Below are 22,420 nucleotides of genomic sequence, written 5' to 3'. Positions count from 1 at the left end.
ACCCATACCACAGATAAATATTAAAATATACTTGTGAATTATATTGACTCAATAAAACATCCAAGGAGTAAAATACACTATAATGGTCACTCTATGACCATTGTGGTATATTTCACTCCCTCAATGCTTTATTGACTCAATATTTAAATGTGATACATTGCATCTTACAGTATACCTTACGTTAGATCTTTTGCCCCTAGTACTTTTGCAGATTTTTAAAGAATACAGGCCAGAATATGGGCTCTCAAATATGAAAAGAATCCAGGGTCTTTCTCTCCCTCCACACCATCTTTTGTGTTTATTACTTATAGCCACAAGGTAGGAAAAAATCTGGCCAGATGGCATATTTCCTTAAGACAGCAAATGAAGAATTTATTTCAGTGTGTACCATACCATGATAAAAACAATTATGAGCAGAATCAGTTCTGTCCCTCCAAGAAAACAGTAACAACATACGCAAGAGAGAGAAATTATACTCTTTATTTGGAATATGTTGCTGCAGTTAAAGCTACACAGGAGGTATGACATGGAATCAGTGTGGATTCCTGCCTGGTAACATAGTTTTGAATTTGGTAAAATAAGCTTTGAACATAACCAAAAAAATCGTACAAAAAATCAATTCAATCTGTCATAAGCTTCAAAGAGTTGGATGAGGTCTTGTTAAGAGTAAACAGGATAAAAAGCGCATAGCAACCCCTGAGCCTCCAGCAAAGATGACATTTATAAAGAACCAAACAAACAACCCCAGCCTGGTTTGCTCTGATTGAAATAAGTAATTTGCTCCAGGGATGAAAAGAACAGAAAACAGGATTAAACAGCTGACCTTCAGCTGTCTTGTGGGAAGTCAGTACTGGCTACATACATTTCTCACCCCATTTTACAAGCACACATGTGTCATCAAAAACATCAGGTTCTTTTAGATTTTGGGGGGGGGGGGGCAGAAAGGAGGACTATTATAATGAATTTTATTAAGTAACCCTGCAACTGGTAAACTTGATGGCAAACTTAGTTTCAGCTACCTGAGCTTTTCCCTAATGATATTGGAAACTGTGTTGTACAATATACAGGACAGTACTAGTCAGAGGAAAGTTTACTTCTATATCCGTGGAGTGATTTATCCCTTTAAACCATCAGCAATATTCATTCTTTTGTTTTTGGGTTTTTTTGTCTTTGCCTTTTCAAAGCACATGAAGGTGCAACGGGGCAGATTCCACTGAAGTTGCTGTTGCAGAACGGATGCACTGATTCTGTGCATGCCACATGGCAAATAAGATGATCCTTGCATTGAGCCATTGGTCTACATGGCAGACAGAAGGAATTGTGGGATCACACAGTGCATGCACTGTTATCAGCATAGGGCAATATTGCAAAAATCCTTCTACCAATTTGGAGGAAGGGGGGCATATACTGAGTACTGCACTTCTAGCTCTGACAAAAACATCACATCAGGAACCCAGGAACTTCCATTCAACTATGCCTTCAGTATGAACAAACTTTGGTAGAGCACAGGTATTGTAGGAAAGATATTAATGGGCATTGTTTACTCATAGCCACATGCAGTGAAGATTGCGATTTATGCTTAAAGCAGATTTAACATATTTTCTGCCTGAAGCTCAGATACTTGAAATCTCACTTGCTGCACATGTTTGCACAAGCACATGCCCACTGTGTGCAACAAGATCTGTGTTCATAGTCACAGGTGCTGGTGAAGATTGTGTGGTGTGAGGGGGAATTTAAACAGATTTCTTTTCTCATTTTGGAAGAGACCATCATGCACTTTGAATGGGGGGAAGGGCTACTGCCACTACATTTGCCTAAACTGAAGGAAAAGCCAGAGTAACATGCTGAACTGACAGAAATCAACTTCAGCTTAAAAACATCTGTGTTGTGTATTTTTCCTCATGCCTTCTATTTCAACCAGTCAGTGATCTCAGTGTGAAAGTGACTGAAGAGTGAAATAATAAAAGGAGATGAGGCCTGTGCAAAAACAGACTGATCTTTCCCTCTCTCAACTTGTGATCCTATAGTTTCTGAGGGTCAGATTAAGAATATTTTTTCCAGTTAATTTCCATATGATACATAGCTCAAAATAATGCATGTTACTCAGGCAATTTATACTTCCACTTTACATGCTATTTGGATTAGTGTCTCAGTTTGGGATTATTTTTTTTAAATGAACATTAGAACCTCATTAAACAAGTACTAACTTCACTTCAATGTCCTTTTATAGAATCTGACAGTCTCCCACCTTTATGATATTGGAAGTAAAGTTCTTATTAACAGGAAAACTCAAACCAAAGCACAGAGCACAATTTCAAGAGATGGAAGTAAACACTCTGTGGAAAACATGCAAACAGCTTCATCACAATTATGGGAAAGAATACAAGCCAATATGCAAGGAGTTACAACAGAGGAACAGTGGCACAGACATATATATGGTCTTGGGCCACCTAAGCCTAACTACTTCAGAAGCCTTGCATCTGAAACACCTATGATATGAAATTTCTTATTAACCTTTACAATCCATCTTGATACAAAGCATAATCATTCTGTAGTGCTATTAACATTTTTTTTTTAAAAGAACACGTGGATCTTGTAACAGTATTTTAACTAAAACATTATAAAATTCACAAGTTAGAGATAGGTGAAAAGCACAATGCTCATGACAGCCTGTATTAAACTGGAGTTATTACAGCTTCTCTGGAGCTCTGTCTGTGGACTTTAAGGAGGCATCTGGTTGGCAATCATGAAAAGCCTTTGGTCTGATCCAGCAGAACTCTATGCTTTTAGAAATTTGTCCTTTTCATTTTAAGCAGTGGCACTTCCAAGCTTGCTCTTCCACACAATGACCCAACCTAAAACAGGTATACCGCCCACCCTAGGTCTCTTTGGGCAAAGCCCTTCTTGTCAACAAAACAAGGTGCAAAAAGAGAACTGGAACCATGGAGAAAGAAGAATCTATCTAGAATAAGAAATCGCCATGTAACAAAAATTGTATTATGAAATATAATAAATTATAGTTTCAATGTATGTGTCTATATGTCTATATATTATTTGATTCATACAAAAGACTTACCCATCCTTCATTCATTATAGAACAACCATGATCCAAAATATGTTAACATATAGCAGGAGAAAAATATTCAAAAATCCAGATATGAGCCGATGGAATAAAATGTACAGTCTATTTCAAATGTCTGTTCTTCTCCACTGTGCTGGCTTCCAAAGAGCTACAGTAGCTTCTCTGAGGGATTTTGGAATAAGTGTTGCCATAAAATTCCACAAAACTTTCACCATGGAAAATAACTTTTATCTCCTTTCTTTTTCATAGAGGAATGCCAAGAAATCTAACCAACGCATGACTGTTCCTTAGGTGTCTTAGCATTCCACCATGAAAAAGCTATCTTCCGTAGTGAAAGTTTTGTGGATCATGGTTGATCCATAATGAATGGATGATGGGTGAGCATTTTGTATGATCAAGTAATATATAGATATATATTAAAAATATAATTTATTATATTTCATAATACAATTTTTGTTACATGGTGATTTCTTATTCTAGATAGATTCTTCTTATCAACAAGGCATGACTCACCTGAAGGATGGCCAGATGGTCACACCTTATGGCTTTCTTTCTCAGCCAGATATATACTCACTAGAGCTAAAATAATGATCTTTAGATCTGTGTACTTACTTGAATATCCTATAATAATGGAAGCAACCATCTGACCCAATCTTTTATACAACAGACAGTATTTTATCTAAAAGCACTCCATAGATAAACTCATTCAATGCAAACCATAATGTTCCTCACTGCAGTGCCAGCAAGACAAATAGCCTGAGGTGACTTTAATTTGCTTGCTTCCATTAAAGCTCTGAATATGCATGCTTTACTAATCTTCATACTGCACCATAGGCTGTGTAGTCTTATAGTTGTAAGTAAATATATTCATGTACATGTGTGCTTTGCTTACAAGGAGGAAGGGGTTTTGCTGTAAAAGGATCCCCCATATCTCTGTATGAAAAGAATACAGCCATTTTTGTACGAGCATATTTTGTTTGTGAAAATTAAAATGATTTGGAACAAAATCAATACAAAAATATAGCTATCATAAAAACATGTATGGTGCACACTGTTTTTCTAGCCCTCAGCATGAGATATCCCCCCCCAAAACAAGTTGTCCTTCCCATTGTAACCTATTCTTGTGGGATTCAATACAGTCTATGGATTCTCCTTTTTCAAAAATATAATTTCTATTGGTTCATAGGGATTATAAACACACATGCACACCAATTTGGAATTGTGCATAATATTGAGACTGGGTTTGCTTGAAGATTCTAACTCTGACTCCTAAATGGGTCATGACTGGAATGTTTCTGCTTTGTTCAGGGAGTATACATTACAGCAACAGCCACATTGCCACAATACAATCTACCCCTACAGTTCACCTGAATCCAGGAAGGTTATATCAAACACACAGGACCTGCCAAGATGTGACAGCCAATTAAAAAGCAGCATTTCAAAGGAGTTATACAATTACAAACAGTAACTTCCTTATGAGGTGCACCAGATCCCTGGTTCTTCTTCATCCTGTCCTGTCTGCTCCGCACCAGGTACTATGAAGAAGCCTATCTTAAAGCCCTTTGTTAAAATAGACGACCTCAATGCTGGAGTTTTTCTCTCCAATCTGAGCTTGGAGTTCAGGTTCCAAGTGACTCACCTTCATTGAGCTGCAAAAGAAAGGACAAACGATGCATTGTTTACAGCCCAGTCTTGAATCCCATTACTAGCACAATCCCACAGAAACTGTGATGGAAGCTGTGACCTTTGAGTATTACACCTCCTGATATTCAGTAGGAACTTGGAAGGTAGAAAAAAGTGTTTATGATTATGTGATGTGAAACCTTATTATACATGTAGCCTAGAGATCCTTCAAAGAACCTCATCCAACATCTTCCTTACTAGGAGATGACAACAGAATTCTGATTCTAATGCAGAACAGGGAGAACCAGTTGGTGCCATCATTTCTATCATTCAGGTGCCAGGCTAAATCCATCTTCATAACACAGCCTTTAATAATTATTATCTTTCAGGGTTTTGGTGTTTTGTTTTCACTGCTGCTGATCTTTGAAATGCACCCAATGGACTGGTGTATTTTCATATGTAGTAGGTTGTCTTGAAGACTGCATAATGGAAAACATACATTTTAAAATAAATTGCCATACAAGTGGCTCAATCGGAGGTGGTCAAACTTGCTTAACATAAGAGCCATATAGAATAAATGTCAGATGTTGGAGAGCTGCAAGGAAGGAAGGAAGGAAAATAGAGATGGTGAGGGAGAAGGGAGGAGGAGGGAGGGAGATGTGGAAAGAAAGCAACTTTAATGCCTACTCCAAGCTGCTGAAGGGCTTGATTTAGAGAATTGATTTAGAGAGAAATGCCTTCTCCAAGCCAGCTGACTAGGTGGTGAAGGAATCAAGAGCCACACAATATATGAGAAACAGCCACATGTGGCTCCTGAGCCACAGTTTGTCCACCCCTGGCTAAATAAAGAGCCATTATTATAATTGTTGTTATTCCTATCGTTGCTCATTTGGTAACACAGTCTTAAAGGTAAACTGGAGCCTCTTATAAGATATCTGCAAAGCTAAATCATACAAGAGAACTCCCTGTCTTCATAAAAGTGCAGAAACAGAGTCGGTATGGTACAGTGGTTAGACTGCCAGGTTATGATGGGGGAGACCTAGTTTCAGGTCCACATGCAGCCATGAAAGCTCACCTGAGTGACACTGGGCCAGTCACTTTTTCTCAGCCCAACCCACCTCACAAGGTTTTGTGAGGATAAATAAGGAAGGGACATTGCCTTGAGCTCCTTGGAGGAAGGGCAAGATAAAAAAGTGATAGACACAGAATAAAATATGCACAAAAGTAAATACAGACATGTTCTACATGCATAATTCTGCATTTCTTGGTGCAGAATTTGGGTTACCTTGGTTAACCATCTGAATTAAAAACAGTGCAAAGCACACACAGTCCTAGACAAGGCTCTTTTATAGATATAATATCAGATGGAGAATAAAACAAATATTCAAGTCTGGCAAGGTGAGCCAATTGCTAAGCTGAACCCACAACACTTAGCTACCTGCACCTGTTATGTAACTGGGCACTAGTCAACAACCTGAAATTTGATTCATGTACCACGTACCATCTCCATATACCTTTTAGACCACTCACAGTAAAACAAAAGCCATGACAAAGGTAGGGTGGTTTTCTGCTTCCTCTTGACATTACAAGAAGATGCTGCTTTCTACGTAGGAGGGAGAAATCAGTCCAGGGAAGAAGAGGAAATGAACCTGCTAGAAAAGCTTTAACTGCCTAGATTTGGGAACTGTATCCTAGACAGCAATTTTCCTATAGAAAATATATTTCTAGTAAAGCATCTTGAACTAACACCTATGAAAAGCATTAGAGGACATAACATGCTATGGCATGTAGCAGGAGTGCTCACCTTTTCTGTGGGAAGAGTGCACAGCACAGAGGCGTAGCAAACACCAAGCTGCAGGAGGAGAGACAAAAACAGGAGATATGGTTTTTAGTTTCCATTTCTAACTTTGGAAGCTCCTGACTCTCTGGAGAAAATGATCCTTATCAGCCACATAAGACAAATCCCTATTTATGCAAGTCTATATGATTTGAGTACACTGAGAGCTGGTTTCTGGTACATGATGTATAAGGAATGCATCATGGATATGGGTATCTTATATCCCAATCAAGTCTTCTTTCCAGTCCAATATGCTTTTTTGGGCTCTTCCTCTCCTGTGCTGGAGTGCTGATCTTGTCAAATCTGAGGGCTAAATAGCCCATGTCTCCAAAGTTGTCACTATTATAGGTAGGTATGTAGATCACACTGCAGCAAAATGGGTCTTGGGGGTGTCACACCAAAGTTAAAATGTGGTAGGAGCACACTTTGGCTGATCATGCAGAAGGGCCCTTAACTGAGATACCAAGAACTGAAAATACCAGTATTCAAAAGTGGCATTTGAATCTTAAACAGATAAGATTTCTCATCCTGCACAATCACAGAAAATTCATAATGGCCACCTTAGAAAACCCAGAAACCTGATGCAAGGCCAGTACCAGGGCTCAGCTATTAGGGCACTTGTCTTAGCAGGGGTCCCTCTGCCAACCCTTGGTGCCCTTGGCCTGTTGCTTCTCCTCTTGGCCTTCCCTCTTTGTGTGAGTGAACAATGACAGGACTGAGAATGGAACATCCCCTCCCTATGGAGTAACTGTAGCAAATGGGCCTAGAGACAGGAGAAAGCAGCAAGAAGGTGGGCCCACTCCAGGAAGGGGGGGGGCACTGATGAAAACTTGCTCAAGCTTCTCCCCTCCACCAATACAACAACTCCCCCACACAAATACAACAACTCTTACAGCCATACCCTAAGGAGCAGGGACCCATCACTATGCAACTGAAGTGATATCTGTACCAGGCCCACAATTTTTCTACTTTTGCTCTTGCTAGCCATGTGGTCTTTGGCTCTGTTCAAAATCACTGCCCATCTTATCTACAAGTTCTAGAAGTTGCTTTTGAAAATCCTCACAGCCTCGTCTCTTCTTCAGATAAGAAGCAGTCCTACTTGCACCACAGGGAGAGGGAAAGGGAGTTTGCTTACCACAAACCCACCAGTCCAATCTGCAGAGGAGCATTCATCCAGGGGTACCGCTAAAGAGAAACACATGGGAAATGTTTATGCTCACAGTGGTTCTGGTTTGTGATTTTTAGAGAAGCAGTTGTTTATGTAGCAACAATGTTAATATGTCTCTTTGGGAGACTTTTTCTGAACCTGATTTCCTAGAATCACCAGAAGAAAGTCTCCTTGGTACTTTCAGGTACTGTTAACCTCCAAAACTGTGTTAGAGAGCCCTGTGGTAGTCTCACATCATCCATTTATTTGAGTTAGTTGTTCAGATGTCCTTTAATGAAGGGATCAATATTACTGTGATCTTCTACTAAGGACTGCTCAAAACCAGAATCCTTCAGACAGGGAGAAAATTAAGCTGCTTCCACACAGATGATTTGCTCTCAAACTTCAGTGGCGAGGGGGGAACAGAACATTGACATAACATCAACTTCCTCCCTTCCATTATTATCCACCCCTCTTTTTCTGATGTTTCCAGAACATCCTTTGATCTGATGCTTCCGGAAACATCAGAGTCAAAATGGGCTTCCCCACATGTGGATGGGAAGGTGCACATTTCTAAAACTCCCCACTCACAGATGGTGCCTTTCCCCATCCCCTGCCACATCCTCACACACCTCCATTCCCCTCACCACTAGAGGGATTTTGTCTTTTTAAAAATCAGTAATAGGTAAATTGCTGTTAACACTGAAGTGAAATACCTACTACCCAAACTGATTTTAAAAGTCCCATGCTAATAGGGACACCAGAGACTTGCCCTGTGTGGTCCACATGTGAAAACAGCCCTACATTAACCCAGCTATTGACAATCTGGGATGATTTACTTAGCAATAAATACTTGGAGGGTGATGGAGACACACAGAGGCATTAAAAGACATCCCAGCTTGGCATAAAAGAAAAGAGAAGCTTAGTAAAGACCTGTACAAATGTACCTTCCACTAGTGATTAAATCAGGAGATTAGGAAATGTCATTATGGTTTTTGGATATTTACAGGGTGCATCCCACACAAATGAACTGGGGAAGTGTTAGTAATCCTATATACATGCCACATTAACCTCATGATGGCCTCAGAAACCATTAAGTAAACATGATGTTTGTTATAATATGGTTTTGTTTCCTTTTTACCTTAGATTCTCTGCCTGCAAAACAGGAAGAAAGCCACCCTTTAGCAAGAAGGTTTTTGTTTTTTTGTTTACACCAGTTTAACCCATCCCAGTGTTTCAAAGATAGAAGCTAACACTTTTTACAAAAAAATTACACTCCCTCTACTGATTCACATTTGTAATGACTGCATTGTTGTGACACAACAGTAAGCAGACAAAAACAAAGACTGGCTCTATAGTCTTGAACAGCAAAACAAAAAACATGATCAATAACGCTTACAGGAATGGGATGAAAAACTCGGTCTGTGAATTCAAATAAGACCCAGAAGAACTTACCTTCAAAAAAGCTCTCTTCTCTAGTGCATTCATGATCACAGGAGGGATGGCTGTGCAGGATGAAAGGGAAAAATGGTATGAAACATATTCCCCCACCTGGTTATCTCTCCAAGGAAGACAGAAAGGGTGCATTCACACACACTAAATACTGCTTTGCAACTGGATTTTTACTGTGTACGAATATTTATTTATTTATTTATATTTGTATACCACTTTCCCCACCAAAGCAGGCTCAGGGCGGCTAACAGGCCAGTGGCAATAAAAAAAACATAAAACATGATAAAACAATATAAGCTGCAAAATCCACTTGCAAACAGCTGCCATGTGAAAGCACCCACTGAGTTTCTCAATTCATCCAGACTTTTTTGTTTTCACTTAGGCTTCCTGGGGCTGGGTGCAACTCACATAATTATGGATGGTTCTCAGATTTACAGCTCTATCTGGCATCAGCTGTACCCTTTAATGAACAAAGTAAGTTCTGAAATTCTTTTTCCCTCACTAAAAGCCTGAAGAGAATTTCTAAATTAAAAAATGCCAACAAGTCAGGGTCCCCAGATGACAGTTTACAGACTCCTAGCTTTTCATATTCAAGGTTGTTTGATTCTTGGGATGTAATGATAGCAATGAACTAGATAGTATAAGATAGCATTATATACGATAACATTTTTTAACCTAATAGCATTTCTACCACAAAAGTCTTTAGTATTTCACAGCATTTGATTGATAACATTGTACTGGGCCATTCAAAAACATAAGATTTTGTATTTGATGCCTACCAAAATAAAAAAAAGACATTCGGGAAATGCCAGGAAGTCAAACATTATATGGGCAGCTGCCCACGCAGGAACCACTTACCCATGGCGGGTACAGCCATGCCAATACGGGACACCACAACCTGCATGATTGCTTGCTGAGCTGCCTTCTTGGACTCACCCAGCCGGTTCCCATTCTCGTCTAAAATGGGGATACCAAACTTTAACTCCCTGTAGGAATGGTTCAGGAAAAAAGCACAGCCCTTTAATGTCATTTTTTCTCTTGTCAGAAAAGTCTTCTGAGACACAGTTGTCCATTCTTCCTGTCTTTGTGGAGCACAGCTACACATTATGCATAACTCCATGATTTGCCCATGAATGTTCTGCCATGGAGATAAAAGCAGCTTGCAAGGTGAGGAGTAACTGAATGACATAGCATCACAGCCCAAATCAGAGGTTTTCAGCCATGTCTGCCAGTTGGTTTCACAATTAAGCAGGATAATCATGCACTGCCACCACACCTAGCTACACACACCATTCACTTAGAGTCAGCACTACACCAGATGAGAGGACAAGGTGGAAACATGTCACAGTAGCATGACTAAAATACACAGAGGAGTCCTCTGAACATCCACTGGAACAAAGCAAGCGGACAGGTGAACACACAGCCTTACAGTGCTATCCCAAGAGGAGTTACACTTGTCTAAGCCCATTGATATCAAAGAGGAAAGTAACTCTTCGCTACTGTGCTATTAGGTCAACATGATGCCATTTTTAAAATGCAGTATAACTAGAAGAAATTGCCAGGAGCCTGACATTGTGGAGCAGTGTCCCCATCACACTCTCAGCTCAATACAGAACACCATCTTACCTCTGTCTCATTAGCGGGATGTTGATGCAGTTAGCAGCTGCCACAGCAGCAAAAGGCACAAAGCGTCCAATAATTGGTGGCAAATGCTTCCAAGAATGATAAAGAAAGATCCATATTATAAACTGAATCAGTAATGGAGGCAAACATTTTGCAAATATGCACACCCCAAGGCAATTAAAAATAGACTTTCAGCTCTGCCAATGATTGCCTGTGGAACTTTTAAACAGTCTCTTTATCTCTTCTGACAGCAGTTCTCTCACCAATACAGTCAGCCTCAACTTTAGTCCACCCACCATGCCAGAGCCAGTATAAATTAATTCAGCCATCCTACTAGACCATATGCACGAAGGAAGGACTGAAAGTCTTGGCCTGTCCTATGAATATGTAAAGGAAGTTTATCATAAGTTTCTACAGATCTACAAGTTTGCATACTTCAAAACTTACGTCCACCCATAAAAGAAGGACTCCACTTATTGAAATAAATAGAGCTTGCACAGTTACACCTCTTGGCAGATTACAGGGTGATGCAACAAGGAGAGAGGATCACTTTTTGTCAGGGAGGCAATATTTCTAATAACACAGCAAGGATACCTAATTGCACAGAAATCTCCTTCCAACTATGTCTTAATCCTGCAATGAGAACTTTCCCTTTAGGCCTCCTCCTGGGAGAATGCCGCTCTGTGGCAGGGCAGGCAGAGCCAGTCGGTTCCTTACCTTAGTGAGGGACTTGAGTCCCAGGGCCGTCACTACAGCTCCAGTGGTAGCGCTGATGTATGCAGTGCCCAACTGGCTGGAAAGGAAGTAGGCCACCTTAGCAAGCCTAAGACATTTCTAGCAACAGAAATAACTATCTTGTTCAACTCAACCCTTACTCTAGAGAAATACAAGGAGTCTATTAGTGGAACACATCCTTACCCCCAGACACCACCCCTCCTTTGAGGATGAGCAGCCACTCTTCATCATCATCATCATCACTATTATTACTATGATTATTAAAAGTTTTCAGACATAAGAATAAAAAGGAAAAAGGAGGAAGATCAAAGAAACATATCATTAAGACATCCAATATTTCTCCATGATAAAAAAATTCCATTACTTATTGCTAATTCTAGAATTATAGCATACTCACTTGCTCTAAAATCAAAGCAAGTACATTAACAAATTTCCTTTTTTATATATTATTTAAAGTTCTCCTTAATCCTCAAATACATGAATCCTCAAATCATTTATTTCCTTTGCATACAAGAAGTCCATAAGGGGTTTCCAGTTAGCTAAAAATGTTGATAATGTATTTTCTCTAATCAGTGAAGTAAGTTTAGCTATCCTTGCAAATTCCAGCATCTTTAACAACCATTCTTCTACTGTGGGTATTTTTGTAGATTTCCAGCACTATGCATAAAGTAACCTCAGAGTAGCCACTCTTTTTCACACCCTTCCTAGCACTACCAGCTTCCTTCACTTGTTCCTCTCATATCTTTCCTCTCTGGCCTCAGCACACTATAGTTTTGCCCTCTGGGGCCCAGCACTACTTTCTAACTTGTTTTTCACCCTCATGGCTCCTCATCACTTCCTTTACCCAACACTCATCTCTGAGGGCACAAGCCCCAGGGTTATTGATTGCTTATCAAGGACACCTGATAAGCAAGCCCCAGGGTTACTGATTGCTTATCAAGGACACCTGAACACTTAAGGCTGCCTCAGACACAATCAGACCACTAGTTTACCAAGGTCAGTATTGTCTGACAGAGAATGGCTCTCCAGGGTCACATATGGAGGTTTTTCACATCACCTGCAGCCTGATCCTTTTTACTGGAGATGCCAGGGACTGAACCTTGGGCTATCTGCTTGCAAAGCTGATGCTCTACTACTGAGCCACAGTTGTTCTCAGCATCTAACCAACAAGCAAAACACAATTTTTTAGCGCCCAGGCTTGCCTCTGGGCTATATGAAAGAATCAGAAATCTCTGAGGATGTGCAGAGTAATCAAAGTTCCCATCCACAGGCCTCTGGAGTTAGGCACCAGGGCATTTTGGTTCAGAGAGTATGACTCCCAGGCCTCAAGCTCCTTCTTACTTGACAGTGATGGGAGCATCTCCACTCCGATTGGTATAGTTGACAATGGCATTAAATGATTGATTCACCCATTGCCAGAATAACACAGCAGGTGTTGTTCTGCAAGAAAAAGAAGGCAACTGTCAGAGAGACTATTCAGTGTGTGTTGCTCACCCCCCACCCACTCACATTCTCATTGGTGCATACTTGTGTTCTCATACATTCTCAGCTTTGCATTTGCACAGGTCTGAAGACACTCTAATATTTGTTACTCCATATATTCATATTTCTACACACTCCCAGTTCTGGGCATACACATGTAGCAGTAGCTTTGATATCACCAACTGTTTCTTGCTGAGTGTGCAAGCTAACTGAGAGTTTAAGCACTTTTCAGCTGTCAGTAAACTGTGTTTGCTTATTTACTTTCATCTTGGACAGTTAAGTTTGCACACATAAATCCCTCTGCCAGCATACATGCAGCTTTTCAGAATTAAAAAAATTCTATGTTGCAGTTCTGAGCATGCACAGTCACAGTTATATATGTTCTATAATGTTCACACTCTTGTACATCATCATCATCATTAATATTGTTGTTGTTATTACTATTTGGATTTTTGACTGCCCTTCCCAGAAATTGGGATCAGGGTGGCTTACAGTAATATAAAAACCAGCAAAAGAACAATAAAAACCAAAATAGCAGACAATAAAACATTAGTTTCTAGAAAAAGAAGATGGCATCCAAGTTCTGAATGGTGTCACTATCTCATGGGGAGGGGGTGAAAAAATGGATGCAGATGTCATGCTTTTATATACACATATACACACCTGCATAGACCAGCGGTACTCATTCTGTGGTTCACAGAGAGCCACATTTGCAATTACCATAACAAAAAGAGCCACAGCCACTTCCATCTCAGTCATGAGACTTGCACCTCCAGAAGTCTCACAGCTTACCTGTACCCCTTGCAATTTTTCAAGGTGGAAAGCACCTGCCCACTGCAAGTTCCACCAGGCACTGACCTTGTCCACTTTCCTGAAATATGCAGCAGGTGCCACACTGGGAAATGGTGCTCAGAAGAACCAAAAGTAGGTCCCATGCTACTAAGTAAGTATCACTGGCACAGACACACATATATAACTGTCATGACATTTTAAACCATGCAGCCTAAAGAAGCCCCTTGCCTTAGCAAACTGAGCTTAGATCAGTCCAGGGCTACAAAGACAAAGGTTCAGACAATGCCATTTCCACCCCCTTACACAGCATTTCTCTTCATCTCCAGACTTAGCAATGAGTTGTCTCATGCCCTTGCCCATGTTCTGCATTGTGCTCACATAAGAGGGTAGACATTGGAAGTTGTATACATGCCTGTAGAAGGTGAGCATGCATCCAGTGATGGTCATATTCATGGGCACCTGGGCAGACATACGTCCAATCAGGATCATCTTCTCGCCTGTGTCCGGGTGGAAAGCTGAGTCGTAGATGTATTTTGCCTGCCATAGCTGATCCTCAGTCAAGCCTGGTGACACTTTTCCCATCCTGGAATGAGCCGAAAAAGCAAAGAAGATTGAAAGTAGGTTTGAAGAAAGGAATCACTTAGATTGTGGAATTAGCTGCAAGAAGAATCCATTCATGATACCGGGAGAAACAGGTTTGGGAGAAAAGAGGCATCTTGAAAAGGTAGGGTTGCTAAGTGCTTCTCTTCTGCCCTTTCTGTATGGGTATATTGCTTGAACTGAAATGGACCATCTGACCTTATGGCCCATTTGCTCTGGAGCCTTGTTGTGGACAGTCTGGAACAGATTTCTTCATAGGTTCGGACTGACTTAAAATCCAGGCTATAATAAAGTATTTAGGAATTGACATTTCTATGCCCTCAAACTATCAACAAACCCCTATCCCCAAATGGCCACAGTAAAACCAGGTGCCTTAAAAGATTCCCCTACATAACAGGATATTACACTTACCATCTAATCTGCACCCCACCCCCTTGCCATCACATCCCTCCAAAAACCAAAGTAATCCCCAGACTAACAAGAGAACCTGTAATCCTCAATCACCCTCCGGGCCTCTTCCAGGGTCTTGCTAGAAAGCAGAAGGTTGCGGGGATCCGTCACTGTGAAGAAATGCTTTGCTCTCCCCATGAAGGTACTCTGGTCCCATTGTGGGTCCTTGATGTTGATGTGCAAGGGCAATTCCCCTGACATCTTCTGCAGGTATCCAAAGAGAGGAAACAAAACAGTTACATTTCTGCAAGACAACACAGGAACTCACAGCCCTATCTGCAAGTGAAGAGCCTACAATATCCACACTCACTTGAGAGTCTCTGTCTTTTCATATTGTGCAGTGCCCTATCCAGCCAGCATAATTTGGGATCTAGATGCAAATCTAGAGACTTCCAAGAAAGGCGCCGAATACCTCTGCCAGTAATTTGCTTACTTTCTCTGCATGCAGAGACATGCAGAGTAGACACTGCCATTGCTACAAATGCAAACTTTACCCCAGGGGGAAACTCCATGTCATCTGGTTCTGTAGTGACTGAATGAAGCCAGTGATAACTTCTCTTGCATCCTCCTTCCACCTAGCAGAAGTACATATGATCTTCCTTAAGACACAGCAGCTGGCTTAGATCACTTCTGCATGCCAAAAAGTGACAACTGTCCAGGATACAGCAGTCCATGTGTCTGTATATAACAAGGATTAGGTCTGATCCCTATCTTGGGTTGCAGAGAAATCCTCAAGGTACAATGGAGACATCCTCCTATAGATCCCTGTGATGGGGACAAATCCCACAGGTTCAGGGGCATCAAGCCCATCATACCACTTTATACCTTTCTAATACACAGCATGGACTTTAAAAAACTCACTATGCCTTTTTTACTGTGGATGAAAAATATCACTTCTCTAACACTTCTCTTTGTTGCCCCATAGACTGTCCTCTGTATACCTGTTGCTCACGAGGGCTGACATAGGCCACATCTAAACATATGGGGGATTTCCTTGTGGTGCTTTAACCTCTTAACACAGATGCTAAGAGAATCAGGATTGTTCTATGTCAAAACAAGGAAAAATCAGAGCCAGCTATGTATCTCGACTTCAGTCTGGTACTGGCAGCATAATCGCCTTGGTTCACCAGCTCTTGAATACTTGAGCTGACCCCCCCCCCCCAAAAAAAAAAAAAAGATTTCATATTTTTCTGCAAACCTGGGGTGTTTTTCAGGTTTGTAGAAATATAAAAACATAACAGAAGCCATGTCAGATCATGCCAATGGCCCATCCAGTCCTACACTCTGTGTCACATAGTGGTCAAAACCCAGGTTCCATCAAGAAGTCCACAGTAGGGCCAGAACTCTAAAAACCCTTCCACTGTTTCCCCCCTTCCCCCCAATCACCTAGAATAGAGTATCACTGCCCCCGACATAGCGTCTTTCAGAACTCTTGGATGTATGCCATCTGGGCCTGGTGATTTGTCAGTTTTTAATTTGTCCATCAGTCACAGGACCTCCTCTCTTGTCATCTCAATCCAACTCAGGGCTCTCAACACCCCTCTTGAAATCAGCAGTTCTGAAGTGGGTAAGAACTCCCATCTTTCACAGTGAAGATAGAGGCAAAAATGCTTTCCACTTCTCTGCCATTTTCTGATCAACTGTTAGTAATCCTTTTACCCCTTGGTCATCCGAGAGCTCCACTGCCTCCTGGCTGGTTTTCTGCTTCTAATGTATTTGAAGAAATTTTTATTTTGGCCTTTATGTTTTTTGCAGTAGTTCCTTTTTGCCAGTCTGATCACAGACTTGCATTTTATTTGCCAAAGCCTGTGCTTCCTTTTATTCATCTCACTCAGATTAGCCTTCCACTGCTTAAAGGAATCCTTCTTGCTTTTTACTGCTTCCATTACTTTGTTGGTGAACCATGCAGGCCTTTTTTATACCTATTTGTACATTTCCTAACCAATCTATCTTGCCCATTCACAGCTCCAATCATAGGATTTAAGTTACCTTGGATCTGGCCAACTTCATCATATATAATAATATATGATGATTTAGCCATCAGCAACTACATGCAACTATCATTTTGATGAATGGAAAATGCATCAAGTCACAGCCAACTTATGGTGACCCACCCATGGGGTTTTCAAGGCAAGAGAAATTCAGAGATGGTTTGCCATGGCCTGCCTCTGTGTCCCAACCCTGGGCTTACTTGATGGTCTCCCATCCAAATATTAACCAGGGCAGGTCCTGCTTAGCTTCTGAGATCTGATGAGCAGGCTGGCCTGGACCATCCAGAGCAGGGCAACTGTCAGTTTACAAAATTAACAACAATCACTCACTAACCTGCCCACATCAGATTTGCCCCTTGTAATTTACTACTAAATAGCAATAATCTTGTACCATCCCTAATGAAACAGGAATTGTAGCTAAACCTAGTAGAAGCTATTTGGATGTGTAACTAACTTCAAAACCTCAGGTGAAAAAGACTCAGCAACTTCTTTAAATGCATGCTTTGGGCTGAAGACAGCTTTACAACTCTGCCTAAAGTGCATGGGTCAAAAGTTATACATTAAAAAAAATAAGCCAATCCTTCTTCCATCTAGCAAAGAGGGTTCAGCCACAAGAGAATTTCCTCTAAAATCAGAAGTGTACAAGGTCATTGTGTTGTACCTCCAGGGTGCACAACTCTTTACAGGTATATAGAGAAGGTTTCTTCCCCTCTCCCTCTGCCATTTCCCTGATGATTCGTTGTTTTGTTCACAAATGACTTTCCACATCCTTGGGGTACCCATTCTTGAAACATCAAGGTATTACCTGGTCTTCTAGAAAAAAATCCCAAAGTCTCATGCCTCCTACTTTTGGTAAGAATATGTCAAAAAAGTCAGACCAGCACATGTCGAGCAGGGGTGTTCTTGGCCAATGGGCAACAGGGCAGCTCCCCCAGGCCCTATTCAGGGAAGGGGCCTGACCATCCACGGCCCTGTCTCCCCAGTGGAGGGAGCAGCCTCCCACCACCATTACTTGCACCTATCCTATCCAGGGTTTGGGCTGCCTATTCACAGTGAGTGCCACTCAAGCTTGTCCCTGCTCAGACAGCCAGTGCAACAGCAGCAACTTGTGCCTACTCCATTTAGAGCTGGGCAGACACTTTCTTGCAATGACTCACACCCACTTTACATGGGAGTGAGGGCTGTCCCTTGCTCAGCTGGGAGGAGAGCAGTAGGTGGCGGTAGTGATTCTGAGGCCCTATCCTGGACTTTTGCCCAGGACCCCAGAATTACTAAGACTGCCTCTGATGTTAAGTGATGTGTAGTTTTATCTGCCTATTACTTCATACTTGGAACTGATCCTTTAAAATAGAGAACTATATAGAGTTTGTTTAATTTTAAATATTAAGGTGGTTGAAAGCAGATTAAGGTACAATATCACCAAAACTGTGGAGAAGGAATAATTTGAGTGATACAACATCATTTCCATCTTCCTCTGATGCATTCTTAAGAAACAAATTAGGTCACTAGAGTTTATATCAGCTTGAGAGAAGGAATTAGCTCATACAGTGGAGGAATTTTCTGAGGAAGTGTTGTTTGCTGTTTAAATCCAATTTTCCATGTCTAGGATGTTACCCAGGTAATAAGGAAAAAAAACAAATGTCATACTATCTAAAACACAGAAAAATGTCAGCTTCCAATATTCACACATTCTCACTAGCAGCAGTAATCCTTTTGAATAAAATCCCTGTGAAACACAGCACTTAAAAACTTGATAAAAACTTTATCTTCAATATTATTAGAATGAATATTTGGAAAGTCTCCCATAGAGATTGCAAAGAAAGGACATGCAGGGATACAGATTGCAATTTAATTGATTTAAGGGTTATTCGAATCATAGGGTGAAAGTGGCAAGAACAAGCAAATTAGCCAATTTTAGGGGAAGGGTGGGGAAGGAGTCCTTCAACCATATCAAGGGGTCACCATCCTTTTCCTTGTTTACCTGGAAAAACTTCACAAGCAAGATGAGAATGTTATACCTTCTCAAGCAAGATGGCCCATTTCTATGCCTGCTGCTGGTCTACAAGGAAAACAAAGAGATGGATTTTGTAGGGGGAAAATGAGCTCCATGTTCAAACCACACCACTGGGGCCTTATTCAGACTGCTGTTTGCTAATTGACAGATCACTTTAACTTGAGCTAAATATGGATGGCTAACTCAGTCTGGAGATCTGGAACAAGTCTACAAACATTGGTGTGCATAATACTGGATCTACATTAATATTATGGGCTCATCCATTTGGGTGCAGTTTATTACTACAGCATACAATGACAAAAAGTGAAGTATATAACAACAGGTAATATGTCAACAGGAACCTTTTCCCCCTAGAACATATCCAGACCAAGAGTGGGAAGGCAGACATGAAGATCTCACTGACAGCAGAGTACTGTAACATGAAAAGGAGGGAGAGGATCCCTTGTTCAAAGGAAGGGCATCTACTTTTTACGCAGAATGTCTCAGCTTTAAACCTGGCACCTACGGTTAAAGGATCAGGTTTAACAAGCGTTAAGAAATACCTTTCTCTACCTGAGAATCCTAGCAAGCTGCTGCTAGTCCAAGTAGACAATACTGAAAAAGATGGACCAGTGTCCTGATCCAATATATTAATACTACAAAGCAGCTTCACATGTTCATATGTTCAATGAAGTCTGGAAGGGATCGGCATGCATTAAGTTAGCCTGTGAACCTGTGCTGCAAAGATCAGATCCCCTAATTAAATGTCAAATGGAGATGTCTATTTCCTCAACTATGCAGTGGTTTAGCTAGAAATTACAGCTTCCCAAGAGTTGGGGGAAATGGAGTCTCTGTGTGTATGTGCCAGGAATCAGCTTCAACTTAAGCAACTGTTAACTGTAGCAAAGGCCCTAGTAGAGCTAAGAAGTAAAAGAAATTGAGGATTGCTACCATTTGTCCTTATTGTGCTCAAGCCTTTCAAATTTCTCCCCTGTGTCTACTGACAAAGATGGTTCACAGCCGCCAGAATACTGAAGAATGGTCTGATGATGTATTGATATGTCAATAGGGCAAAAAATGTGATAAACTGCTTTTGCAAAGAAGGGGTAGAACAGGTCTCCTTACTGTTGAATCTGTAAAACAGTGGTGGAAAATCACCAATCTGGAGGATGACAGGAGAAAAGTTTTGTTATACCAAATATACTTGCAAGAATAATCTGATAGAACAAAACACAACCAAACACAAACCAGCCAGATTTAATCCATGGGGGTAACATCTCTATTTCCTTTATGTTGGCTCTCCAGGGCAACTGGTTGGTTACTGCATAAAACAAGACTAGACAGATCTCTTGATGGACCCCTTGAATGGTTCTTCTTATGTGCCTTGGTCTGCATGAGAGTTGAAGAAACAGACCAGCCATCCCAGGGTCGTTGGTGCCTATGACAATTTCAGAACTGGATATGACTGGATCATCTCTCTGAACAGCCTTGACTTAATAAACCAAATTATTTATGAATCTGTCTTAAGTGTAAGCACATTTTCCTTCCACTTGCAATCTCAAAAAGCTGAGCTGTTCATAGGGAGCTTACATCATGTCTTCATTCTGAAGCAAAAAAGGAATTGTCCTTGGCTCCTTGATAAGCTCAGAGGCATAGTTGTAAGGAGAGTAGAGATGTAGTTTATCTTTATGGACTTACTCATCCTGCAGTCTATCTCAGTGCAAACATGTTTGATACCTGTTCCATCTTCATTATCTATCTCCTTTTACAACAGGTGCTAGCTGTGTTATGTAGTTCCTCTGGCTATTTTATGCCAAAATGCCCATCCTTTGACTTTGGTGTTATGGGGTCCTTCCACACAATGGTTTTTCTCTGCTTTGGCTTATCTGGCAAACATCTGACTGCTTGGGCACTTCACTGACTTGCAGCATTTGAAGATTATGGAAACATTCTGAGATAGGTCCCTGCCTGCATGCCTTTTTTCTTACGGCAACTGAACTTGAGAAAGATCTTGATTTGAAACAGGTTCCTCTTGTCTGATGATTTACTGCCTTTTGTTCAGAGGCTCTTCTGCTCCCTTAACTCCTGATGGGAAGGCTTCAGATTTACTGTGGTATTCACAGACTTTCACAGACATTTAAGATGTCTTCCTTTATTCCTTAAAGAGGACTTTCACAGACATTTAAGATGTCTTCCTTTATTCCTTAAAGAGGACTTTTGATTATTTTGCCTTTATATATCTGTGCTTCAAATAATCATTGTGACAATATATATTTAGCATTTGGTTATAATTTATTGTTGTTCGTTCTGTTCAGTCGTGGTTTTGTTTGCCATTGCTGCGTAGGAAGGTGTGCATTTTCAAAGGTGCTGTCCACATCTGTGCCATCTTCCATCAGATTCCCTGCCCTTGGTTCCTTACATTTTCCCTGCTGTGCCATCAGACAGGATTTTGATGACTTTTAAAAATGTTGATAATGGGGGGGGGGCGGGTAGTTCCAGTAAACTAATTGCAATCTAATCTGGATATCAGATTACTGTCTTTATTTATATCCTGTTAGGTCTTTCAGTCTACTCTTTACTGCACTTAAGTCATTGTATAACAAAACTGAGTGCCACCTACAGCAGTTCCCAGACATCAATGTTTCCAGCTGTGGATCAGCAGCTGATTCAGCCAACTTCAGTTCAGCACCATCCAGAGGTGCTGTGACTATCAAGCTTAAGCAGTGTCTACATGTTTCACCTCGCAGCCTTTCCTGAGCAACCTCAACTATTTTGTGTATAAACAACTTTTATTATTCTGCAACATGTTGTGACAATAATATCGTCTATTAATAAAAACTTCATACCAATACATCACATTTTCCACCTCCCTTGCCCCCTTTTCGTGACCTCCACCTGTGCATTTTAAAAATTACAGAACTACAAGGTAATTTTCAAATTAAGAATCTTCATTAAAAAAGAAGTAAAAAAGCTATAATATACCTATAACAGAATAACTATACCTTTCAACTATAATCCTTATCAAACTAGGTTGAAAAAAAACCTTAATTAATAGTTTCATTATTTAGCTGTAGTCCATTTGTTATCCCTCTAACTTCAACTATTATTAAAAATCACCAAATGTCCTTTAACTTTCCATTGTTTTTCAACGTATTTTTGAAATTTACCCCACTCAATTTTAAATTTCTCTAAATCAAGTTCTTTTAAGACTCTTGTAAGCTTGTCCATTTCACTCCAGTGCATAATTTTAATAATCCAGCCCACTTTTCTGATATTTTATCTTGCTTCCACATCTGCGCATATAATGTCCTTGCAGCTGAAAGCATGTACCAAATTGTCGTTCTATCTTGTTTCAGAAATTTTTCCATTTGTAATCCCAGCAAAAAGATTTCTGGTGCCTTCTTGATGTTATAACCCAGAATCTTTGCAATCTCTTTCTGAATCATTTGCCAAAATTGTTTTGCCATTTCACAAGTCCACCACATATGGTAGAAAGATCCTTCATGTTTTTTACATTTCTAACACCGATCTGACACTTGATTGTTCATTTTTGACAGTTTCTTTGGTGTCATATACCACCTATAAAGCATTTTAAAACAGTTTTCTTGTATAT

The 22,420-nt window shown here is 40.5% G+C and overlaps 1 protein-coding gene across 2 annotated transcripts; it reads right to left on the bottom strand.

Annotated features, from left to right (window-relative positions):
- Nucleotides 1-456: 456 nt before the first annotated feature.
- On the bottom strand, nt 457-18,867 carry SFXN3 (sideroflexin 3). Of its 2 annotated transcripts, none has more exons than XM_060241790.1 (11): nt 18,796-18,867; nt 14,861-15,027; nt 14,186-14,356; nt 12,841-12,939; nt 11,482-11,557; nt 10,768-10,853; nt 10,000-10,127; nt 9,145-9,194; nt 7,678-7,727; nt 6,510-6,557; nt 457-4,731 (listed from the first exon to the last, which is right to left on the bottom strand). In XM_060241790.1, exons 2-11 carry the CDS (start codon nt 15,022-15,024, stop codon nt 4,635-4,637), a joined length of 969 nt encoding a protein of 322 aa, XP_060097773.1. In that variant the 5' UTR covers nt 15,025-15,027; nt 18,796-18,867; the 3' UTR covers nt 457-4,634. The 2 variants fall into 2 exon arrangements, with proteins under 2 accessions (XP_060097773.1, XP_060097772.1); XM_060241789.1 differs by lacking the exon at nt 18,796-18,867 and adding an exon at nt 15,134-15,282.
- Between the last annotated feature and the right edge of the window lie 3,553 nt (nt 18,868-22,420).

This window comes from Heteronotia binoei, chromosome 6 (genome assembly GCF_032191835.1).
Source record: "Heteronotia binoei isolate CCM8104 ecotype False Entrance Well chromosome 6, APGP_CSIRO_Hbin_v1, whole genome shotgun sequence".
Taxonomy (NCBI): Eukaryota; Metazoa; Chordata; class Lepidosauria; order Squamata; family Gekkonidae; genus Heteronotia; species Heteronotia binoei.
This window is presented reverse-complemented; position numbering and strand designations above follow the sequence as displayed.